Source organism: Amia ocellicauda, chromosome 5, assembly GCF_036373705.1.
Source record: "Amia ocellicauda isolate fAmiCal2 chromosome 5, fAmiCal2.hap1, whole genome shotgun sequence".
Taxonomy (NCBI): domain Eukaryota; kingdom Metazoa; phylum Chordata; class Actinopteri; order Amiiformes; family Amiidae; genus Amia; species Amia ocellicauda.
Genome location: NC_089854.1, coordinates 3,531,064 through 3,550,395, shown reverse-complemented (window position 1 = coordinate 3,550,395; position 19,332 = coordinate 3,531,064). Strand labels below are relative to the sequence as shown.

At 45.1% G+C, this 19,332-nt stretch overlaps 2 protein-coding genes across 7 annotated transcripts in view; one reads left to right on the top strand and one right to left on the bottom strand.

Moving 5' to 3' along the window:
* Positions 1–6,715, bottom strand: part of srgap2 (SLIT-ROBO Rho GTPase activating protein 2) — an 85,766-nt gene extending 79,051 nt beyond the window's left edge. For all 6 annotated transcript variants that reach the window (XM_066703273.1, XM_066703276.1, XM_066703277.1 and 3 more), the window contains exons 1-2: positions 6,601–6,715; positions 5,028–5,451 (exon numbers count right to left, since the gene is read on the bottom strand). In XM_066703273.1, coding sequence (XP_066559370.1) covers positions 5,028–5,094 — 67 coding nt within the window. In that variant the 5' untranslated portion in view covers positions 5,095–5,451; positions 6,601–6,715. The remainder of the gene's footprint in view (positions 1–5,027; positions 5,452–6,600) is intronic.
* Positions 6,716–7,251: 536 nt separating this feature from the next.
* On the top strand, positions 7,252–12,279 carry LOC136749215 (protein FAM72A). Its single transcript, XM_066703271.1, has 4 exons — positions 7,252–7,812; positions 8,263–8,340; positions 9,482–9,606; positions 10,258–12,279. Exons 1-4 carry the CDS (start codon positions 7,655–7,657, stop codon positions 10,350–10,352), a joined length of 456 nt encoding a protein of 151 aa, XP_066559368.1. The 5' UTR covers positions 7,252–7,654; the 3' UTR covers positions 10,353–12,279.
* Positions 12,280–19,332: the final 7,053 nt, after the last annotated feature.

The following is a 19,332-nucleotide window of genomic DNA, read 5'->3' as shown; positions in this document are numbered from 1 at the left end:
TGCATGGTCATGAAATTAAGTGCAAAGGGAAGACTGCCATGTCTAAAGCACACTTGTGGAGGAGTTAGCAATGCTAACACTAAAGTGTGGCCCCCCACGTGTCTGACGGCCTCTCCCAATCATCAGCTGAGAGCACAGACATCTGAAAGTGTGCATCACCTCCATTTTATCGGAGGACAACGTAAAGCAGGGAACTCCACCCCATCATTGAAGTGCAGCTTGTAAACTGAGTCTTCACTGCTAATCAATGGAAACCAATTCCAAATTAAGGTTCCTCATTATTGAGAAACGGTTAAGAGCTAAAGCAGGCGATCAGTTGAGCGTTAATGGCTTTTCCAGTGCTTTCAGGACAACATAAACTTCACTTGTTAACTGATGACTATAAAGCTATATATTTTTTAATGAACTCGAGTTATTAAGCGAGGCAAGAGGGAAGAACAAACACAGGTTGTTCACAGCATCAGTTCCAACTAACATGAGTCTCAACAGGAATAATTGTCTAAAAATGTAAGCTTAAAGGATATCGTGGATACATTTTCAAGAGTAGTCGAGTATGTTGCTTCCACACCATCATATCAAAGTGGCTTTTACACAACAGGAGGTTTTTTTTTTTTTAAAATCTTTTTATCACTTTCACCATCGTGTGACATCGTCTGACACCAGCCATCGAAATGACACCACTGATTCTACCACTGAAAACGCCCGGTTTCAGAATCAACCAAGCGACATTTTCCCCTTTTGTCAGATCTGAATCTACACACAGAGCCTGCTGGCGCTGGTTTCTCTCGATTTCCTACTGATCTGGGACGACTCTGCCAATCCCTCCGACAGCTGTGGAAATGCGCAGAGCCGACCGCTGACCACCTGAGCCATTTAGACAATCCGAAACGCAATAACAGCTTGGACGAAACAAGCTGCCGATTATTTGCGACCTGGTATTTCCAAATGGCGTGTGCTGTAAAGAAACAAATCGCACACAAAAAACACTATCATAAAAGAGTCAGATTTTATTCTGGAACACAGGAGGAAAATAAGACACCGGGGAAGCAGCCTATTTCCAACCAACCTCAACATGGCTGCCAGATAACTCAATACGACTCCAGCTGCAGGAATTTCTCCAGAGGTGGCTTACTGACCCAGATATTAACTACACTACATGCGTTCAATATTCAGCATAAAGATTCCGCCTCTCTTGAGTAACTATTGTTTCCATAAGAAGCAGGTACTGTAAAATATTAATAGGATGATCATCATTATTACTAAAAACATGCCTCGTCTACAGGGCTCTGTGTACAGAATTGTCTCTACTTCACACCCTTCGTTAAGAAGTCCCCTTCCTCTCGAACGACCCGACTGGCATCTCGTTTGACACGCAGTGGAGCCGACGTCTCTGTGCCTCGGCCGCACCCTCCCGTCGCAACCCATCACTCCTCAACACCACAGCGCACAGGGACGAGCCCGCCGGGGTGGCAGCTTGATTTCTGGGGAGTTTTAGGTGTCGTCGTCCTTGTTGTGGTTTCCAAGACTCTCACGCGTCCTACAGATGTGTATTGGAGGCTTGAATGATGCCCCCATCCACAGGGTGACAGCAAACGTTTTTTGTTTTCGTTAGTATGTTTTTCTTCCATCCATCCATCCATCCATCTTCGAAACCGCTTATCCTGCTGAGGGTCGCGGGGAAGCCAGGTCTGTTTTTCTTATCAGAGAAAAACAGCGAACTGCGATTTTCTAAAGGTTAATCCGAGGACACTAAGCCCCACATTATTACCATTAAACGATATCAAACTTTACCAGATTCTTTCAACTCCAAAAAAGGAATTAAAAATCCAAACTCCTCATCCTTAATGAGATTTCTTTAGGAGCAGGCAAAAGGTCTGGCAGAAGCTAACGGTTATTAAAACCTTTGCATTCAAAAGATCACTTGACACGAAAGCCTCAGGAACCGGGGCTTCAGACATATTTGTCTTAGAGCTTTTCTCTCAAGGTCTCCTGCCAACCAACTCAACCAAACCCCCTTATTAGCCGAAGGGGCGGAAAGGAACGCCGTGGCGGGAATGGAGTCGCATCAATGGCCAAACAATCGATTTCCAAAGGCCATGGCAGACGAGACAAAGCCGGCTCTGTTCCCTCGCTTCACCAGACAATGGCCGGCCACTCGAAGCGCTGACATCCTGACCTGGTCTCTGAAGAGGAGCACTTCACCCCAAGAAGATCAAAGGAGGATCGACAGGGGACCAGGATTTGTTTGTTCGTCGTTTGGTTGCCTTTCAGTGAACTCAAGTGATGCCCTCTGTTGCCAGGCTGTTTAAAGGGGGTCTAGCACTTCGATATTCACCCGATATTCAAACACTAAAATCAAAGAGACCCTGGTTAAGGAAAATTCAATCAAGCCTGGAAAAATGTCCTGGTTCCTTTCTTTGATCGTGACGATAAACCGGTAATGAGACGAAAAACTGCAGATCCCAAACAGCCACATGAGCCAGAAAAATGTGACAAAAAAAAATGGCACCATACCAAATGCTTGGGTTGGCTTAGTTTCTTTCTTCTCTCTAGGATAGTTATACATTCACAGTTGTCTTTTACCTATTTGATAACACTTTATTGAACTGAAATCAAGAGAGGAGGAGAACTGACCTTCAGTAGACTGTGGAAAACAGACAATGTTGTAATGAGGCTCATCGCTTGACTGAAGAGCATTCCTGCCATTTAAATACAGCTTTAAATCACATCCAGCACTCGAGATCATTTAGTATCCATGTCCCACAGCTAATTAACAATTACGCGTATTAGAAAGACATTCAATCTTGTGGATTACCCTAACCAGTTCTTTTGTAAAAACCCAAATACATTTTGTTTGTCACAGTAGGGTTAACATCTGTGTGAAAGCCATAGCAAAATGAACACTAGAGAACTGATCAATAATGCCAAGGAAGGACTGTCCGGGGTTCCCGTATCAGCGTCAACTTAATAAACCAAAACCTAAGGAACTCGCTTGACACGCAGGGAGAGAACTCCATTTGTTATTCTTGTCAAGTTCACACACACTGGACTGCCGTGTGCTGAATGTGACCGCTCGTGCCAGGAAGCCAGAACCATTTATTTCTGAATTTACTGCTGGCGAGAGAGAGGAGAAAAAATAATAATCTGCAATCAGATTTGCCCTCAAGTCCCGTATCAGTACAGGAAGGATTTTGTGAAGGGAAAAAAATTAAAATAGTTAGCTCTTGTGCCGTATGGATATCAGATATGGATTTATACTTCATTTTCGTTTGCAGATGAGTTGTGCCTTGTGTGGATTAAGGGCTCCTCACACAATATTACTTCATCGCAAAGTGGCTAATGGGTCTGTGTGCTTTACTGGGGAATAGTGGGGGACAGCGTTGGCAGTACAGATCTGGGGGCTGGTTTAGATGAATGGAACAATATCTTCATGGGGTTAATATTTTGTCTGTACAGTTTCTCTCTACTACGCAAAGGAAGGAAACGCTCTCATTTCCAGTTTAAATATACATAAAAGTCTTGCCATGACAAGGCCCCATACCCCACAACACTGGAAGGCCAAAAGCAGTGGAGAGCAGTGTATGCAAATGAAAATAATGAAATTAGTGGGCATTTGAAAACTAGAGAGATCTGCACCCCAGACATGGCAATATAGTCCAGGCGGTCTACACCAAATGTGTGCCCTTGATACGAGTCAATATTCGGTTTGAAGATCTGCCTGAAGCACAAACCCCACCCCGTGCAAGTGCACCACTCATGTGGGTGTCCAATTATACGGCTGAGCTAATATACAATCTGGTGAAATAATGGACAATTTGCCCTAATACAATTGTTGGTTTTGGTGAAGGAAATTCACCAGCAAAGCCAGAACTCTCCTCTCCTCTCCCCTCCCCTCCCCTCCCCCCATCCTACTGAAAACACCAGGAGATGCACTACAGGAAAATGAGGTTATTGTTACAATCGCTTCCTTGGGCTCCAGTGTCTTCCTGTAGCCGGGAAGAGAAACAGGAATTTAAAATCTGGCGTCCAGTTCCGCCCCACTGGGCTCAGCCCACTTCTGCTCACAAAGCACAATGTGTCCTAGTGAAATATAACAATTAAGCTTGCAAGACCGCTATGGAGAATGGGAGTCGGGTTTAACTGGTCCATTCTGCAACTTAATACCGAGCCTGGGTTGGCAGCCTTTCTCCAAGCCTAAAATCATTTCCTTATTTGATTAAACCACAGCCTTGCAAAACGAGCCTGCTCAAACGGCCATCGCTACCAAAACATATATATCGCTATAAACACACAAAAGGTTTACCAATACGCACACTATTGACTATATGTGTCATTTTGATGTAGGTCAAATGGTTTAATGCATGGAAACTCTGTGTCCAAATTGTTAATATCATGATTAACGACGCACACGAAGCATCTCCTTGCCCGCACGGTGCACGTCCTCGACTCCTGGCGCAGCTCTCGGCTCTCGGCCCATCGGCATCTACAGGACAACGTGTTGCTGCTGCGGGCATCAGCGCTGGCAGTGCCCGGGCACCGTGGGGCAGTGACCCAGCGGAACCAGCAGCAGGACGGCCCGGACGAGCAGAAAGAGCAGCCAGTGCAATGAGACGCAATCACACAATGACCCATCACTCAGTAACTTTGCACAGCGGATTGCGTCCGGTACGGGAGGCTTGTATCTCCAGTGCGTCCAACACTGCGCAACGCATGATATACATACGCACTGCAAATGTGCCATCCTGTGCACGCTACACACAACAGCAGCCGTGCCAATCTGGTCTCCGATCCGAGACGGACGTGCCTTGCAGGCGCACTTACAGATGCAGAAATGCGCGCAATGACAGCAACACCCCCAGCACGGGCTGAGACGCACACAGCCGCCCCGGTACCAGGGTGGTATAGCACGCATTTATAACAGACATCAACTTAATCCCATTTGCCTAATAACACTGCCAGCCGAAAGAGCACCGCCGGGATAGAAGAGCCAATGTAAATATGATGCAATAGTGCGAGCCAGCGCTTACCTTTGACTTGGGTCTCATATTCCGCTATGATCTCCTTGTCCTTCCGAAATTTGGCCGGGGACGTCATGTCTGGGCTGATCAGAAAGACAGCGACACCGGGGAGGATGGCTCGGCAAGACTGCAACAATAATGGACGTGTGGGGATCAGATCCGCGGAGCACTGGGACCCCGCCGCCGCCGCCGCCGCCTCGTTATTGTTCCCTGTCGGAGATCATTCCCCTGCTTGCACACATGTGTCTGGAAACCCGGTTTCACAATCCACGGCCCGGCCAGAAAGAAAGAAGGGAGGAGGAGGAGGAGGAGGAGAGAAAAAGCCCGTCCCTAAGTGTGCACTGATCCCGAGCCTCCCGGAGCCGTGTGCGTCGCGCCGGCGCTCACAGTCATATCTCGACGGGCAGGGTGTCACACGGGGGGTGTCTTCCTCCTGAAACACAAGCACAGGGCTGTTTGATCATGCCAGGGACTGGATGCTTGTACAAGATGTTGCAAACACACACAAAGCTGGAGGGGAGGGAGGGGAAGGGACTGGAGGAGGGGTATAATTAAAGAAGCCTCCCTGTGTGTAAATCCGTATTAAAATAAAGCTGTTGTGGGTAAATAAGCAGTCTAGCATGGACATAAAACACGGGATCCATACCCTAGTAACACACAACGTGTCTGCAACATTGCACGGCTACTTTGCGCAAACTTACACTGCAAGGTGAATAATCAGGGCAATCGCGTTACATTATGACGTGCGTTAGATCTATTCCAGGCGCGAGCAAAAGCTGGCATCCCCCCCGCGCGGACGAGGTCGGGGAACATCAAAGGGGTGTCTGTGAGCCACCGCGACAGGAAATGGGACAGGACAGGCTCGAGGAAAGGCAACATAAAATAATTATATATATATATATATATATATATATATATATATATATATATATATATATATATATATATATATATATATATATATGAGACGACCTGAGCGACAGAAATATGGGCAAACTCAATCCCCACGTCGAAGTAATTTCCACACATTCATGCATTAGCATTTTCATTCATGCCTTCCTTGCAGGGGCAGTAGCCTGGCTCGGACCCGGGCATATTGAAACCCGCTGCACAGCTCAGCCCCGGAGGAAACTTCTCGTCGCCTGAAGCGTATGGTAGCTTTCCATGCATTTCACAGCGTAATGAGAGGTTTGCAATCGCAGTTTACAGGGTGACAGGACAGTTCCTGCCAGCGCACCGCGCGTCCCAGCCTTTTTTGGTTTGATTCGTCTCGCTTGACACGCTGAAGGAATTAAAGGTGATGTCATTAAAATGCACTTTCACAGTATTACAAAACGAGGCGGTTAATGGCAGCAACTGTAATCTACAAGCACAAGCAATCACACAAATGGAAACAGTGACCAGCAGTTCATTTACCCCCCCAACCCCCCAGAAAACTGCCCTGTGCTCACGTCCGGGGCTGCCACAGACCTCTGCTCATTACCATACAGGCGTGCATACGGATCCTCTGGATAGAAAAGCGTTTTTATTCCCACAACCGCGACTGATCCCATGCATACGGACAGATAGCGTCCACGTTTACCTCTCACGCAGGTTCCCATTGGGTTTATTATAATCCGAGCCAGGCCAGCCCGTCCCTCGTCCGCAGTCCAGCGCCTCAACTTCGGAACATTTCTCCAAAGTCTAGGAAAAGCGTGACCCCGCCCCTTCCCCGGGGTTCCTGCCACAGGCGCGCCACTCCATTGGCCGAAGCTGCCGGGACTGACAGCTCGTGTGACCAATCGCAAGGGGAAGGCGGCGTCGCCAACTCAGTCACGCAAACTGTCCAATCAAAATGGGTTCTGGAGTTGAAAGGCGGGACTAACTCTAAATACATTTTAAAAGAAGCGACAGAAGTCCAAAGCGCCGTCATTCACAGATAATATGATTATTCCACGTCATAGTTAGTACATAACGTCTGTATGTTATCACATTTTGAATTATATACGAGTCGTGCTTTATTTTTCTAACGCACCAATCCGAAACCAGCTGTACACAGTGACGAATGTCGTCAAACGGTTAAGCTCCCGTCAACCAATGAACAGCGAGGGTTTAGTTAAATCCCTGCCAATGCTCCAATCGGCGTGGGCTACGGGTCTCCGCCTCGACCAATGGGGTTCCGTCGCCTCCTCGGGGCAGCCAATCGGCAGGCGGAATGGCTGATTTGAAATTGTTTCAGGAAGTTTCCCTTTGCCAGGGAGCAGAAAACAAATCCAGACGCGCACAATGCCAGCGCCGCGAATAAATCTGTGACACAACAAGGTTAGATAGTTGGCGTTGGCAGATATTACACCTTGTGCATCCCGCGACAGTTGCAGGTCTGTTGTTAATGCGTAGAAACAAATAAAAAGCAGACATTAACCGGTAAAGGTAACTTTCTGTTGTGTACATTTTACTGTGAGGGTTGTTGACCTTTAAAGCCGTGCATGACCTAACTTGCTGTGTGCATGGTAAATAACGGCAACTAACCGGTAAATAACGGGTAACTAACGGGGCTGGCTGCTTCTGCGTCATCCTGAACGGGCGTGCGGCTGCTTTGGTGTTTGAAGGCAGGGTGTGATCTGGGCATTGCTTTCTGAAGGCTGCGCAGAATATTAATGATCATAATCATGTCCACTTCCACCTTCAAAAACAAATGCGTCACCCTGGTGTGCTGCAAGTTCTGCGACAGCGTGCTGTGCAGCCGCGGCATGAAGGCGGTGCTGCTGGCCGACACCGAGGTCGAGCTGTTCTCCACCGACATCCCCCCCAACAGGTGAGGGCCCGGCGGCGGCTGCTGGAGATGGATATACAGGACAGTCACTGTGTGTGGTTTCTCTCACCATTAGGATCAGTGGTGGACCTGCAGGGAGATGCATGATTTAATCCATTCTGGTTTTGTAATTACTTAATTGAATTGGAATCTTTAAAATGCATGATGTAACTGTTTCCCCCGTGATATGTCTCTTGGCTGATATTATGTTATTGCTGTTACAACGTTTTGTTGTGTGTGTGTGTGTGTGTGTGTGTGTGTGTGTGTGATCTGTAGTAAGAATGATTATTGATGATCACATCTTGTATTATTCAAATGCTTTTCCATGAAACTGGTATTACAAATCATTGCACTTCTCAAATAATCATTCTAGAATTGTATACTCATCCAGGGTTATCTCCTTTTTGTTAATTGTTGCTTTTTGTTTGTTTGTGTGTGTTTTTTTGAATACAGCACTGTCGACTTCGTTGCAAGTTGCTACTGTACAGAAAGCTGCAAATGCAAACTGAAAGACATCGCATGTTTGAAGTGGTGAGTACGGCGCAGCACGCCTCAGCACATGAAAGGCTTTTTAAAATGTAAAGAGCTGTCATGCTTTTCGTGCAGTACAAAGACGTGACGGACTTGTCAAGTCCTTTCAGAATCAGGAAAACGTACGTTTGGCCTCGGCTGTAGATTCCCACAACTCATCTCATCGCTCACATTGGGCTGAAGAATTGAATTGAAATGCTTGCCTTCCGGCATTATCCTTATGTGTCAGAGAGCCAGTGGTTCCTGTGTTTCATACCCATTTCGTGCAAAACGCCTGTCTACCAACACAGGAAAACAAAACCATGGTACGAGTTGATTGACTGGTTTATTATTGGTTGGCAGCACGTTTGTCTATATTTTTCCACCTGTGCTTTTAAAGGGAGCTGTTTTAATTGACATCTGCAGTGTGGAATCTGTGGTACATCTGTGACCTCTAACCTTTGTAATGAAGGACCTGATTTTTTTTGTCCATAAATTGCAAATTAGTGCTGGCTTTCAATTAGACCTATATTACTGTCCACAATAAAACACAAAATGGTGAACAGAATGTTTATATCATGGTTGACTCCAATCAGATTTATGCATTTAATATTTAATACCATTACAGCAGCCACACATTAAATATTTCAAACACCGCCTTTTCTTCTCCTCTCCATTCGTGCTGCTTTTCAAATAAGAGTTTCACCTGCAGGCCTGAACCCAATACAGTTAAATGCATGCTAATCTAATGCCGCGTGTCAGTGATGGATTATAAATCCATTTTCAAGCAAATTATCAATTTTCCCTTCCAGTGCTGCGGGGGGCGGGGGGGTGGGCTGCATGTATAATTGCGGAGGTCCTGCATGAATGTGTTATTGCCTGAGATAAATAGGATGTGCCCGGGGCAGTAAACAAATAGATGAAACGGGAGAGAGAGAGTGTGTACTCCTAGAAAAACAAGTGTAATAGAGAGAAACATTATAATTTCGTAAATGTACAATTACATTATGCAAGTTCCCCACCCTCCCCCATTTTGTTAAGGAAAAACAATTAGTTTGTGTGTCGATATGGAGGGTCTCATAGAGGACAGTGAGAGACGATTGGTATAGATTTCTGCTGCAGCAAATGAAAGTGCTGACTGTGGGTTTTCTCTCTGTTCCAGCGGCAACATTGTCGGCTATCACGTGGTGGCTCCTTGCAAGCCCTGCCTGTTGTCCTGTAACAATGGCCACTTCTGGATGTTTCACAGCGACTCTGTGTCCACGATCAACAGGCTGGACGCGTCAGGTGAGCGTTCCTGCCTCCTAGCCCGGAGCAGTGACGTGTTTCTCATTCGCACTGTCAGTCCAGGTTGCTGAAGAAGTCTCGGGCATTTTAAACTGCACCCCTTCTTCTAAAACACTTTTATATGAATAGAATATATATTTTTAAAAACATACAAGCCATATCTACATTGAAACAAATATGGATTTAGATCAGAACCATTCTGTTGGTAGAATTTTAATTTGGGGTGTGTGTCTAATTCAAACTGCTTCTGAGTTATTCTATATTCAAGACTGTGTGCTGTGAAACGTCCAGCCTTAAATCACACAAATCTGAGCAGGTGTTCTAGCATTTAAAATGTAAACTACCACAGCGCAACATTCGTATCACCTGCACCATTGTGTGGGGCGTAGACTCATGCGTGCGTCTCTCCAAATCACACAGATTGTTTTTATTTTCTTTGTTTTTGCAACGTAAAATAATCCTGTGTTGGGCTCTGTGCTTCTCTCCCCCTCGGTGGGAGTTTTGCACGCTGTTCCCTTTAGCTGTGTCAGGTCCGCTGCTCCGTTCCAGTCCATTAGAGACCAGGTCAACAAATAGAGCTGATGTAGCTGAGCCCCGCCTCGGCCGAGCGATCGAGTGTGACCTGTGCAAACACCAGCGCTGCTTTTTCAGGGCTGAACCTCCTGCTCTGGGGTGACCTGCCGGAGACGGAGAGCAGCGAGGACGAGGCGATGGGTTGTCTGTCGGACGAGGAGTACATCCGGTAGAGGAGCCACACCTCGGGTGGGAGATGCCGGCCTTCGTCCATGTGCAGGACAAGAAAGCGCATTCTCTCGGGTCGCTCCTCTCCCTGGACATTCGTCGAGACCCAAAGTACTGTAATCAAGATTGTGTACAGATTTATTTTTTATTATTCACAGTAATATATGAGAGATGAAGAAATGTTTTTTTTTTGTATTTATTTATTTTTAAGAAATCGATAAACCACGTTCGTTCAGGTGTGCGATCGGTGCCGGAACACAAACTGCTTTTGATCTGATCTGTATTCGAACCACAAGCACTTTCCAGTTGGTTTGGGCGGATTCATGAAAATCGCTAATCTTGAAAGATCATAATCTCATATCTGATGTCGTGGACGGGTGGGGTGGTCACTCGGAGACATCAAAAACACATACCTGGGAGGAGAACAAGACAGATTTATTTACGGGGGTGGATCCCATTTGAGGAGTCTTTGCAGACATGTTGTATTGATACACTATGTGTGTCCTGATCAGTGTCTCGCATCACTTCCTTTCACAATGCAGATATACACCTGTGCATGTCAGCGTGCGCTTCGGTAGTGCACTGTTACTATTATTTTATTTTAATAAGCATGGATTGAAGATTCTCAGGCAATCAGGAATTTCATTGATTATATATAAATAAAGTTTTGCCGAATGTCCTGCAGCTGGTTTCGCAGCCCTTAATGAAATTGGACGACTCTACCTACAATAACAGTAGAAAGCCCAAGACTGGTGCTGATCGGGATCTGTGAACCCAGTCCTCATAGTAAAGGCCGTCTGAAGACTAATTATTCCTGTCGAATCTGTGATCGATCCTGCTGTGTAGCTTCCCTCACTTTTCAGCGGTTGAGAAGAAAATCATCCAAGAGTGATGCGTTGAAGGAGAAGCGACGGTGGTGATTTTGATGTGACGGATCTCTGTTATTACAACTGTGTTCGCCTGGCAAGATGAACGCTGGGTGTGGGCTCGATCTGAATTATTTTAATTAATCACATCATCGTGAGTCTGTAATTTAATTTAGAGATGTGACAGATCCTTTTAACCAACTGTCTGTCTGTAAAATTGCCCAGAGTTGCACTTTGGTTTTACATCAGAAGGGAGGGAATATTGGCAACGTGGCTAATCTGAAAAGTATCTGCAATCTAATTGAGTATATAGATATATATATAGTATTTATTAGTTTTGCATTGGGACATGTGACCATATTGTCGCACTTCAGTAGCTTTTGCTTTTTGCATTCACAGGCTTTAGGAAAAGCACAGGAAATCACATTGTCTTTTAATCTCGGCCGATCGAAGTCCCCCAAATGAGGCCTGCCCGTTGCTCGGGCATAAAGCGGCTCTCCGTTATCTCCGCATTATCGCACTGCGGCCTTTTCTCAATTTTTCTATGTAAATTAGTTTCTTTTTCTAGATTTGTTCACAGAATTGAAATTGCTTTCAAATGCCTGGTGCGGTTTTTAAAGTTGGGATTAGTCCCAAATAAGGGGAGGCATTCATTCTGTACTAATCTGAAGACGTACAGTGCAGACACCACACTGAGGGGATACTGACCGCGTCTGTGTGGCTAACAGCAAGTGTGAATTACAACTGACTGTGTATTAAAACTAGATCCACGTGTGAACAGGACATTTTAAGTTGTGTTGCATTAAATCTCGACAGAATTAGTTTTTTTAGGCATTTATTTGAGATTTATATCCTATTCTGCAGTGTGTTGTGTTTGTTTTCTGTTGTGTTGATCTATTTCTTTTTATTGCTCATGATGTAAATATTTTGTTGCTGGAGTTAAATCTGGGTTCATCGACTTGCTTAAAACCTTTTTTATAAACCAAAACTAACCCTCTTCTGTACAGGTGTGTACAAGTGGAGAATTGTTCTGATGTGTGCTAATATTAAAATGTTGTTTGAAGGACCTTGTTGTGTCTTAAAAATCCACTGAAGTCCACAGTGCAAAAGCAGATGCACACGTTTCCATCAGGCGTTGCAATAAAGTGTTAAACTGCAGCAGCAGCACAATTTTTTTTTTTAAATTCACAGCACATCATTTACACCAGGATGCATCTTTTTAATTAGTCAGCAATTAGTTGTACATTTAGTTGTACTGCATGAGCGGCTGCTGTCAGACAGCGGTTTCCAGGATTTCTCGGTTATTTTCCAGCGATGGATCTAGTCTGAAACATGTATATACGTCATGTTGTTGTTATTAACCTGCAATTACAGCTCGGATGCAAACGCTTGCCTGAATAAGCAGAGTTAAAGTCTGTGTTTGCCCGATTCAGAATAAGAATAAAATATACAAATACAACCACTGGGAAATGAAAACTTTGCCTTCGAAAAGCAGGGTGCGAGTATGGAGTACGAGAGGCGAATACTGGAGCACCAATACGAGTCCAGAGCAGCGAAAAGCAGCTGTGCCTTCAACGCTGAGCTGCCGGTGGAGTTTATAAAAGCCTCTCTTGTTGTCGAACCTGGGCTCCGGAGAATGAAACTGCGTGCACATGCACAATGCTGCGGAGGCATGTACACATCTATTGTCTGTGAAACAAAGCTCGTTCGTCTGATGATGTCTTTTTTTGTGTCCTACACCCCCCACCCCCCCACCCCTGGTTTTCATCAGACCGGTTATTGTCTGCGTTTCCTACCAGGAGACTCTCTCTGTATGTGCCTCCCCTGTATCCTTCGACAGGAAGACTGAAATATGGTTTTGATTGTAATACCACTTTGGATGGGGCTGCAGTGCATGCTGGTAGCACGTTAGGGGGGGTTGTGTTATGAGATCGCTTTATGTGAGTCTTATCTTTTGTTTGTTCTGTGTCTGGTTTTCTTCTTTCTTTTCTATAACGTATTCTGCCTTGTAAGGTAGTCAGATCTCCCGAAGTTCCTCTGTCTTTGGGTTACCTAGCCTGTTCAAATGACCATAAAAGTCACGCCACGTTAATGCATTGAGTGTGTTTAGTACTTATTCAATAATTAAGCTGTTTAACGCAGCTGGCCCAGGCCTTTTCCCCCCCTTTAAGAAACTTCAGAAGACACCTGGGCTGCCCAGCGCAGCGGAGATCCGATCTAACGCTCACATCGGCAGGTCAGCTGGAAACACAGGAGATGAGGGAAATCCATTGAGGCTTCTTGGGTCGATCTGTACGCAAAAACCAGAAACAATCCGCTCAAAAGAAAGCCGACATATAAATATTGATATCCTGTGGAAAAACTCAAACGGATATAGGCAAAGAATATCTGTTTTTGATTGGCAAAACAAAATGTAATGCTATATAGTGGGTATTGACAGTGTATTTCCAGTACAATACATCCTCAGCTTAGTTTATGGTGCCTCCTGATGCCCACACTTCCCAATACAAAGGAGAAATGCAAATGATCAGCCTACATACATGAGTCAGGCATGAAAAGCTGGGGTAACATGTATACCCTGAGCTTCAGCTGAGACAAGTGTGGACAATGTGTGTCTTCTGGAAGAGCAGAAATGCACTGTAGGTGAATTAAGATCAATTTGCACTTAAAAACATCGCATTCATTGTTGACATCCATGCTTGCGTGTATCTGTGGGTTTGGTTCAAGTTTAGTTAGGATAGGACTGGAAAAGGATTTGTGATTTAAAGGCACTTGAAATAGGGATGTAGCTCTTGTGGTCCCTAACCCTAACCCACGGGCTGATTTATTAGACTCATTTATCACTATTTGTACTAGGATAACATTTAGGGTTTTTTTTTTTTGGGTTAGGGTTAAAGTCCCCTGTAAATGCAGACTTTTGTGCACATACGATTACACACAGACTTAGACAAGGATCGTTGCGGATAGCTTCCCATTTTGGGGTTGGCTTGGGCTGGGGTTTTGCCCATTGCTGTGGGCAACACACATGGGTAGTTGTGCTGTTGATGTACAATAGTGTACAGTGTCAGTATTTGTGTATCACACTATAATGCAATACCGCACTTCACAAAAAAGATGTAGAACATTTGAGTTGTTAGGCTCTTATCACTATTAGCTGCCAATTTGGATGTTTAAGGAATGCCCCATTTCCTTTGCTAATTATGATTTTATTTTAAAAGCAAAAAGAACGGCTTGAAAAACAACTGTTTCTGATGAAGCTCTCTCCTCAAGACACAAATACCCACAGAAACCTGTTGATACTAAGCATGACCTGAACTTGTGTTAAGTGGATACAAACCTCCTTAATCGTCTGACTGAACTGAATGCGGTAATTTACTGGTGCCTGCACAGACAGCTGTGTCATCTCGCACAGCTCAGTAATCAGAGCAGATCTGTCACGTCGGCCCACATGATCGGAAACTGACGGTTCTTCCTGTTTGGCCACATTTGGGCTCAGCTTTTTGGTAAACAAGGTCACCACAATAACCCCCAACTGCCAGATATGCATGTCTACCATGGTTTAGCCACAAGGGATGTATTAGCACTGCGGACCTATAGCGCATTTCGGAGGACATAGTTTCATGTGTGTTGGCAGTGCTCCAGTTCTCTGGCTGCTGGTGACTACTTTAGCATGTGCACTACACACGGGCCAAGCAGTGGACTCTGTTGGCTTTGACTGGCCTTTCGGCGGACTCAACAGTATTAAGACAACCACTGAAAGCGCACAGTAAGAGAAAGCTGATCAGGGAAGAAAATTGGTGTCGCACATTCCTCTGAGCCCCGTGGACGATGCCTGAGCAGTGCGTCCTGCTCTGAACTTCCTTGTTTTGCTCCTTCAGCAGCAGCTTTGTCTGGACTATTACTGAGACGGAACGCAGCGATGCGGTGGTGATTCTCAGAGGATTGTATCAGAAGCCAGCGTTTTTTGAAGCCACATCAACCCGATTGCCGCCGACACCCCCCAGAGCAGAATTGTCATTCATATTTGAAGCCGCCCCCCAAGGGAAGGCCAGGTGTTGATTTCTGTGAGGATCTTCACAAAGCAAAGCGCCACGAGAGTGCATTAGTCATAATCCACTATTTGCATAAGTATTCCCCAGCAAGATCCGGTTAAATTGCCAAACCCTTTGGGCAGATTTTCATTAGCAGCACAGAGCCGACCTGTCTTCGCCGATTTGTTATGATTTGTCTTGGCCTAATTGTTATGATTTAGGGATTCGTCCTCCTTCGCAGAAACCCCCATCTCCAGCGGCTTCACTCAGCTTGAAGACGTTGCGCTGTTTTCCTTCCCCCTCCCAGAAAGAAATAGGCTACAAACGACTCTCTTGGGCAGGAAAACGTCTACCTCCATTCCCACTGACATCCTGTTGGAGGAGCCATGCTGTTTGCGGTTGTCGGGCTTTTCTTTTTTAATAAAGAGAGAAAAGCCGCGCTCAATTGGCATACCATACAAGAGCAAATCACCTTTGTCTGAATCTAAATCCTCAGTACGTTGTTATTGCTCACAGTTCGTTTGCAGGATGTGAAATATGGATTTACTGTAGAGCCCACGTGTTTTTTTTTATATTTAATGGTAACTTAACCGGTTAAGATAAAATAGATCTTTTCCAATCTGTTCAAGCCGGGGACGTACTGCTTAAAAGTGTCAGAAGAGTACAAGAAATACAGGATCACGGGCCAGACAGATATAATAAAGATCTTGCCAGAAAACATGCAGACTCATAATAATATAGTGTCTTGGAATTGTATGAAGTTCATTTCTGGTGTCACCCCAATATGCCTTGCCTGGGAAGCTCTGATATAGATGTGTTTTTTATTGGGTGAATTGATTGATAATGATTTAAGTTGTTGATATTATACAATAATCACTCATGCAGTGACAGACAGAGACTGGGGATGCAGAACTACACTCACCTAAAGGATTATTAGGAACACCTGTTCAATTTCTCATTAATGCAATTATCTAACCAACCAATCACATGGCAGTTGCTTCAATGCATTTAGGGGTGTGGTCCTGGTCAAGACAATCTCCTGAACTCCAAACTGAATGTCTGAATGGGAAAGAAAGGTGATTTAAGCAATTTTGAGCGTGGCATGGTTGTTGGTGCCAGACGGGCCGGTCTGAGTATTTCACAATCTGCTCAGTTACTTAGGGTTTACAAAGAATGGTGTGAAAAGGGAAAAACATCCAGTATGCGGCAGTCCTGTGGGTGAAAATGCCTTGTTGATGCTAGAGGTCAGAGGAGAATGGGCCGACTGATTCAAGCTGATAGAAGAGCAACTTTGACTGAAATAACCACTCGTTACAACCGAGGTATGCAGCAAAGCATTTGTGAAGCCACAACACGTACAACCTTGAGGCGGATGGGCTACAACAGCAGAAGACCCCACCGGGTACCACTCATCTCCACTACACATAGGAAAAACGGGCTACAATTTGCACAAGCTCACCAAAATTGGACAGTTGAAGACTGGAAAAATGTTGCCTGGTCTGATGAGTCTCGATTTCTGTTGAGACATTCAGATGGTAGAGTCAGAATTTGGCGTAAACAGAATGAGAACATGGATCCATCATGCCTTGTTACCACTGTGCAGGCTGGTGGTGGTGGTGTAATGGTGTGGGGGGTGTTTTCTTGGCACACTTTAGGCCCCTTAGTGCCAATTGGGCATCGTTTAAATGCCACGGCCTACCTGAGCATTGTTTCTGACCATGTCCATCCCTTTTTGACCACCATGTACCCATCCTCTGATGGCTACTTCCAGCAGGATAATGCACCATGTCACAAAGGTCGAGTCATTTCAAATTGGTTTCTTGAACATAACAATGAGTTCACTGTACTAAACTGGCCCCCACAGTCACCAGATCTCAACCCAATAGAGCATCTTTGGGATGTGGTGGAACGGGAGCTTCGTGCCCTGGATGTGCATCCCACAAATCTCCATCAACTGCAAGATGCTATCCTATCAATATGGGCCAACATTTCTAAAGAATGCTTTCAGAACCTTGTTGAATCAATGCCACGTAGAATTAAGGCAGTTCTGAAGGCGAAAGGGGGTCAAACACAGTATTAGTATGGTGTTCCTAATAATCCTTTAGGTGAGTGTATGTACGAAGGCTGAAGGCAGGGATGCTGATTTTACATTTCACGTGAGGGATGAAGTTCACGGAAGGCCAGAGTCTTTTTATTATTAATAAATCAAGTTATTTTAGTTTGTCAATGGCATGAACTTTGTGTGACAGTGGCATTCGTTGTCATTTAGAGAGGAGTCTGTGATTGACTTTGTTCGCGGATGGCGGGGGCTCCTCATTGTTGTTGTGTGGTGTGGTTTGAAAAGCCCCTCTGGGAAAATGCTCTCTCCTGGCCCCCTGTTTGAAGCGTCTTCACTGTCTAACGTGCCCCATCGCTGTGCCGACCACACGCAGGAGTGGCACTGCTTCCTGTCAGACAGGCATCTCCATCACAAAGTCAGTGTTAGCCCGGCATCCCCCTGTGAGTCAGTCTGACAGAGTTCAGCCGGCAGTCGTTGTCTCCCACTGTCATTGTCAGATCCGCAGGGGGAGATGCTGTATGAATGATATCATCTCTTTCGAGGCTGTCTGTCTTTGTCCTTTTACTTACTTTCTCTCTCTCTCGCTCTCTCTCTCTCACATCATAACCTCAGCATGATACATTAAGGTGAACACACCTATTTAATCATCATAATAATCATGAATGCCTTCGACAGCAGAAGAGTGAAGCGAGTGAAATGGAGGGAACATTAGGACCGATCTGATGTGTGTGCATGACGAGATGATGGTTCCCTTTTGTAGCAGAAACAATGGTGGGTGTGCTGCGGCTTTCTGTGTTTATCTGCGGTCTGAATGGTCTTTGGAAATTGGACACACAGCCGTCCACGGCAGACTGAAACAGGCTGAACATCACAGAGAGACAACATGTCTCTGTCACGCGTTCCTGAAGGGAAGCATTCCCGGCACCTCACAGACAGGTAGAGAGACCCCGGGGTTTCTTCCACACCGATCACAGCCTGCAGCGCAGAACAATGTGTTTGGGAATGCGGAGGTCTGGTGGCAAGGAAACATCTGTTCATTTATACGGGAAATCTTCCAGCTGTGTCGGGGACGTTAGCTCACAAATGGGGCTTTTTGTCTCAAGGTGCAAAACCCCACAGAGCTCGGGTTGCAGAAATGAAATCGAATGTAAGAAAACACCACACAAGCAGGAATCGATTTTAGACTCTACTCAGTCACACTGCAGTGCCATTCCTGTATCATTGTCTCTCTCTACAGTCATTCTCTGTCTTTCTATCACCCATCTTTCTACCGATATATTGTAGCACTTTTATTTTCAAATAACAGATGGACAACTCACACAAAGTCATCACAAATATGTGAGCAAAGAACACAAAACAGTAATTCTTGTCCATGTTAGTTGTTGTCTACTGACTTAAAGAGTCAGATATATTAATCCAGTCATTAGAGTCCAGATCATTAATATATCTGATCAGATTCACAATAAAATCAGCTTTGTAGCTTTAAACTCGACTCACTTGCTCAGACACCAGTATTTAATTGTATTGTATTCTTATATATAACAACAGCATCCTACAAAGCCACATTGTTTGAAAGGATTTTAGTTTTTGCCATTTCACCCAATAGTCGGCTTTGACAGGAAGTGACGACTAAACTTTGGTAACACAGCACTGAAAATTCCTCAGCCTTTGGCGAAAAGATTACTGATTTTTCAGTCTTAATTAATGTCCAACATGCTGTATAATGTGACACGGGACAGGACAGTACAGTACACCCCCATCACTGCTCGTATTTACATCTCGTAAATGAAAACGTTCAGCTCGGGCACTTTTAGGAAAGCCGGCATGAAATGCTGCTACAGAAGAACAGGGTGGGATGTTCCAGCAGATTGGATCGGGCAATAATATACTACAGGGGGCAATTACAGCACTATCCCAGGCATGCGTTTCAATACCAACACGATGACATCACACAAATACTTGGCTGCATAGTGTAGCTGCCCTTCACACACACAAAACCCTTTTTCCTACACGTATAGGGGGGGTATTG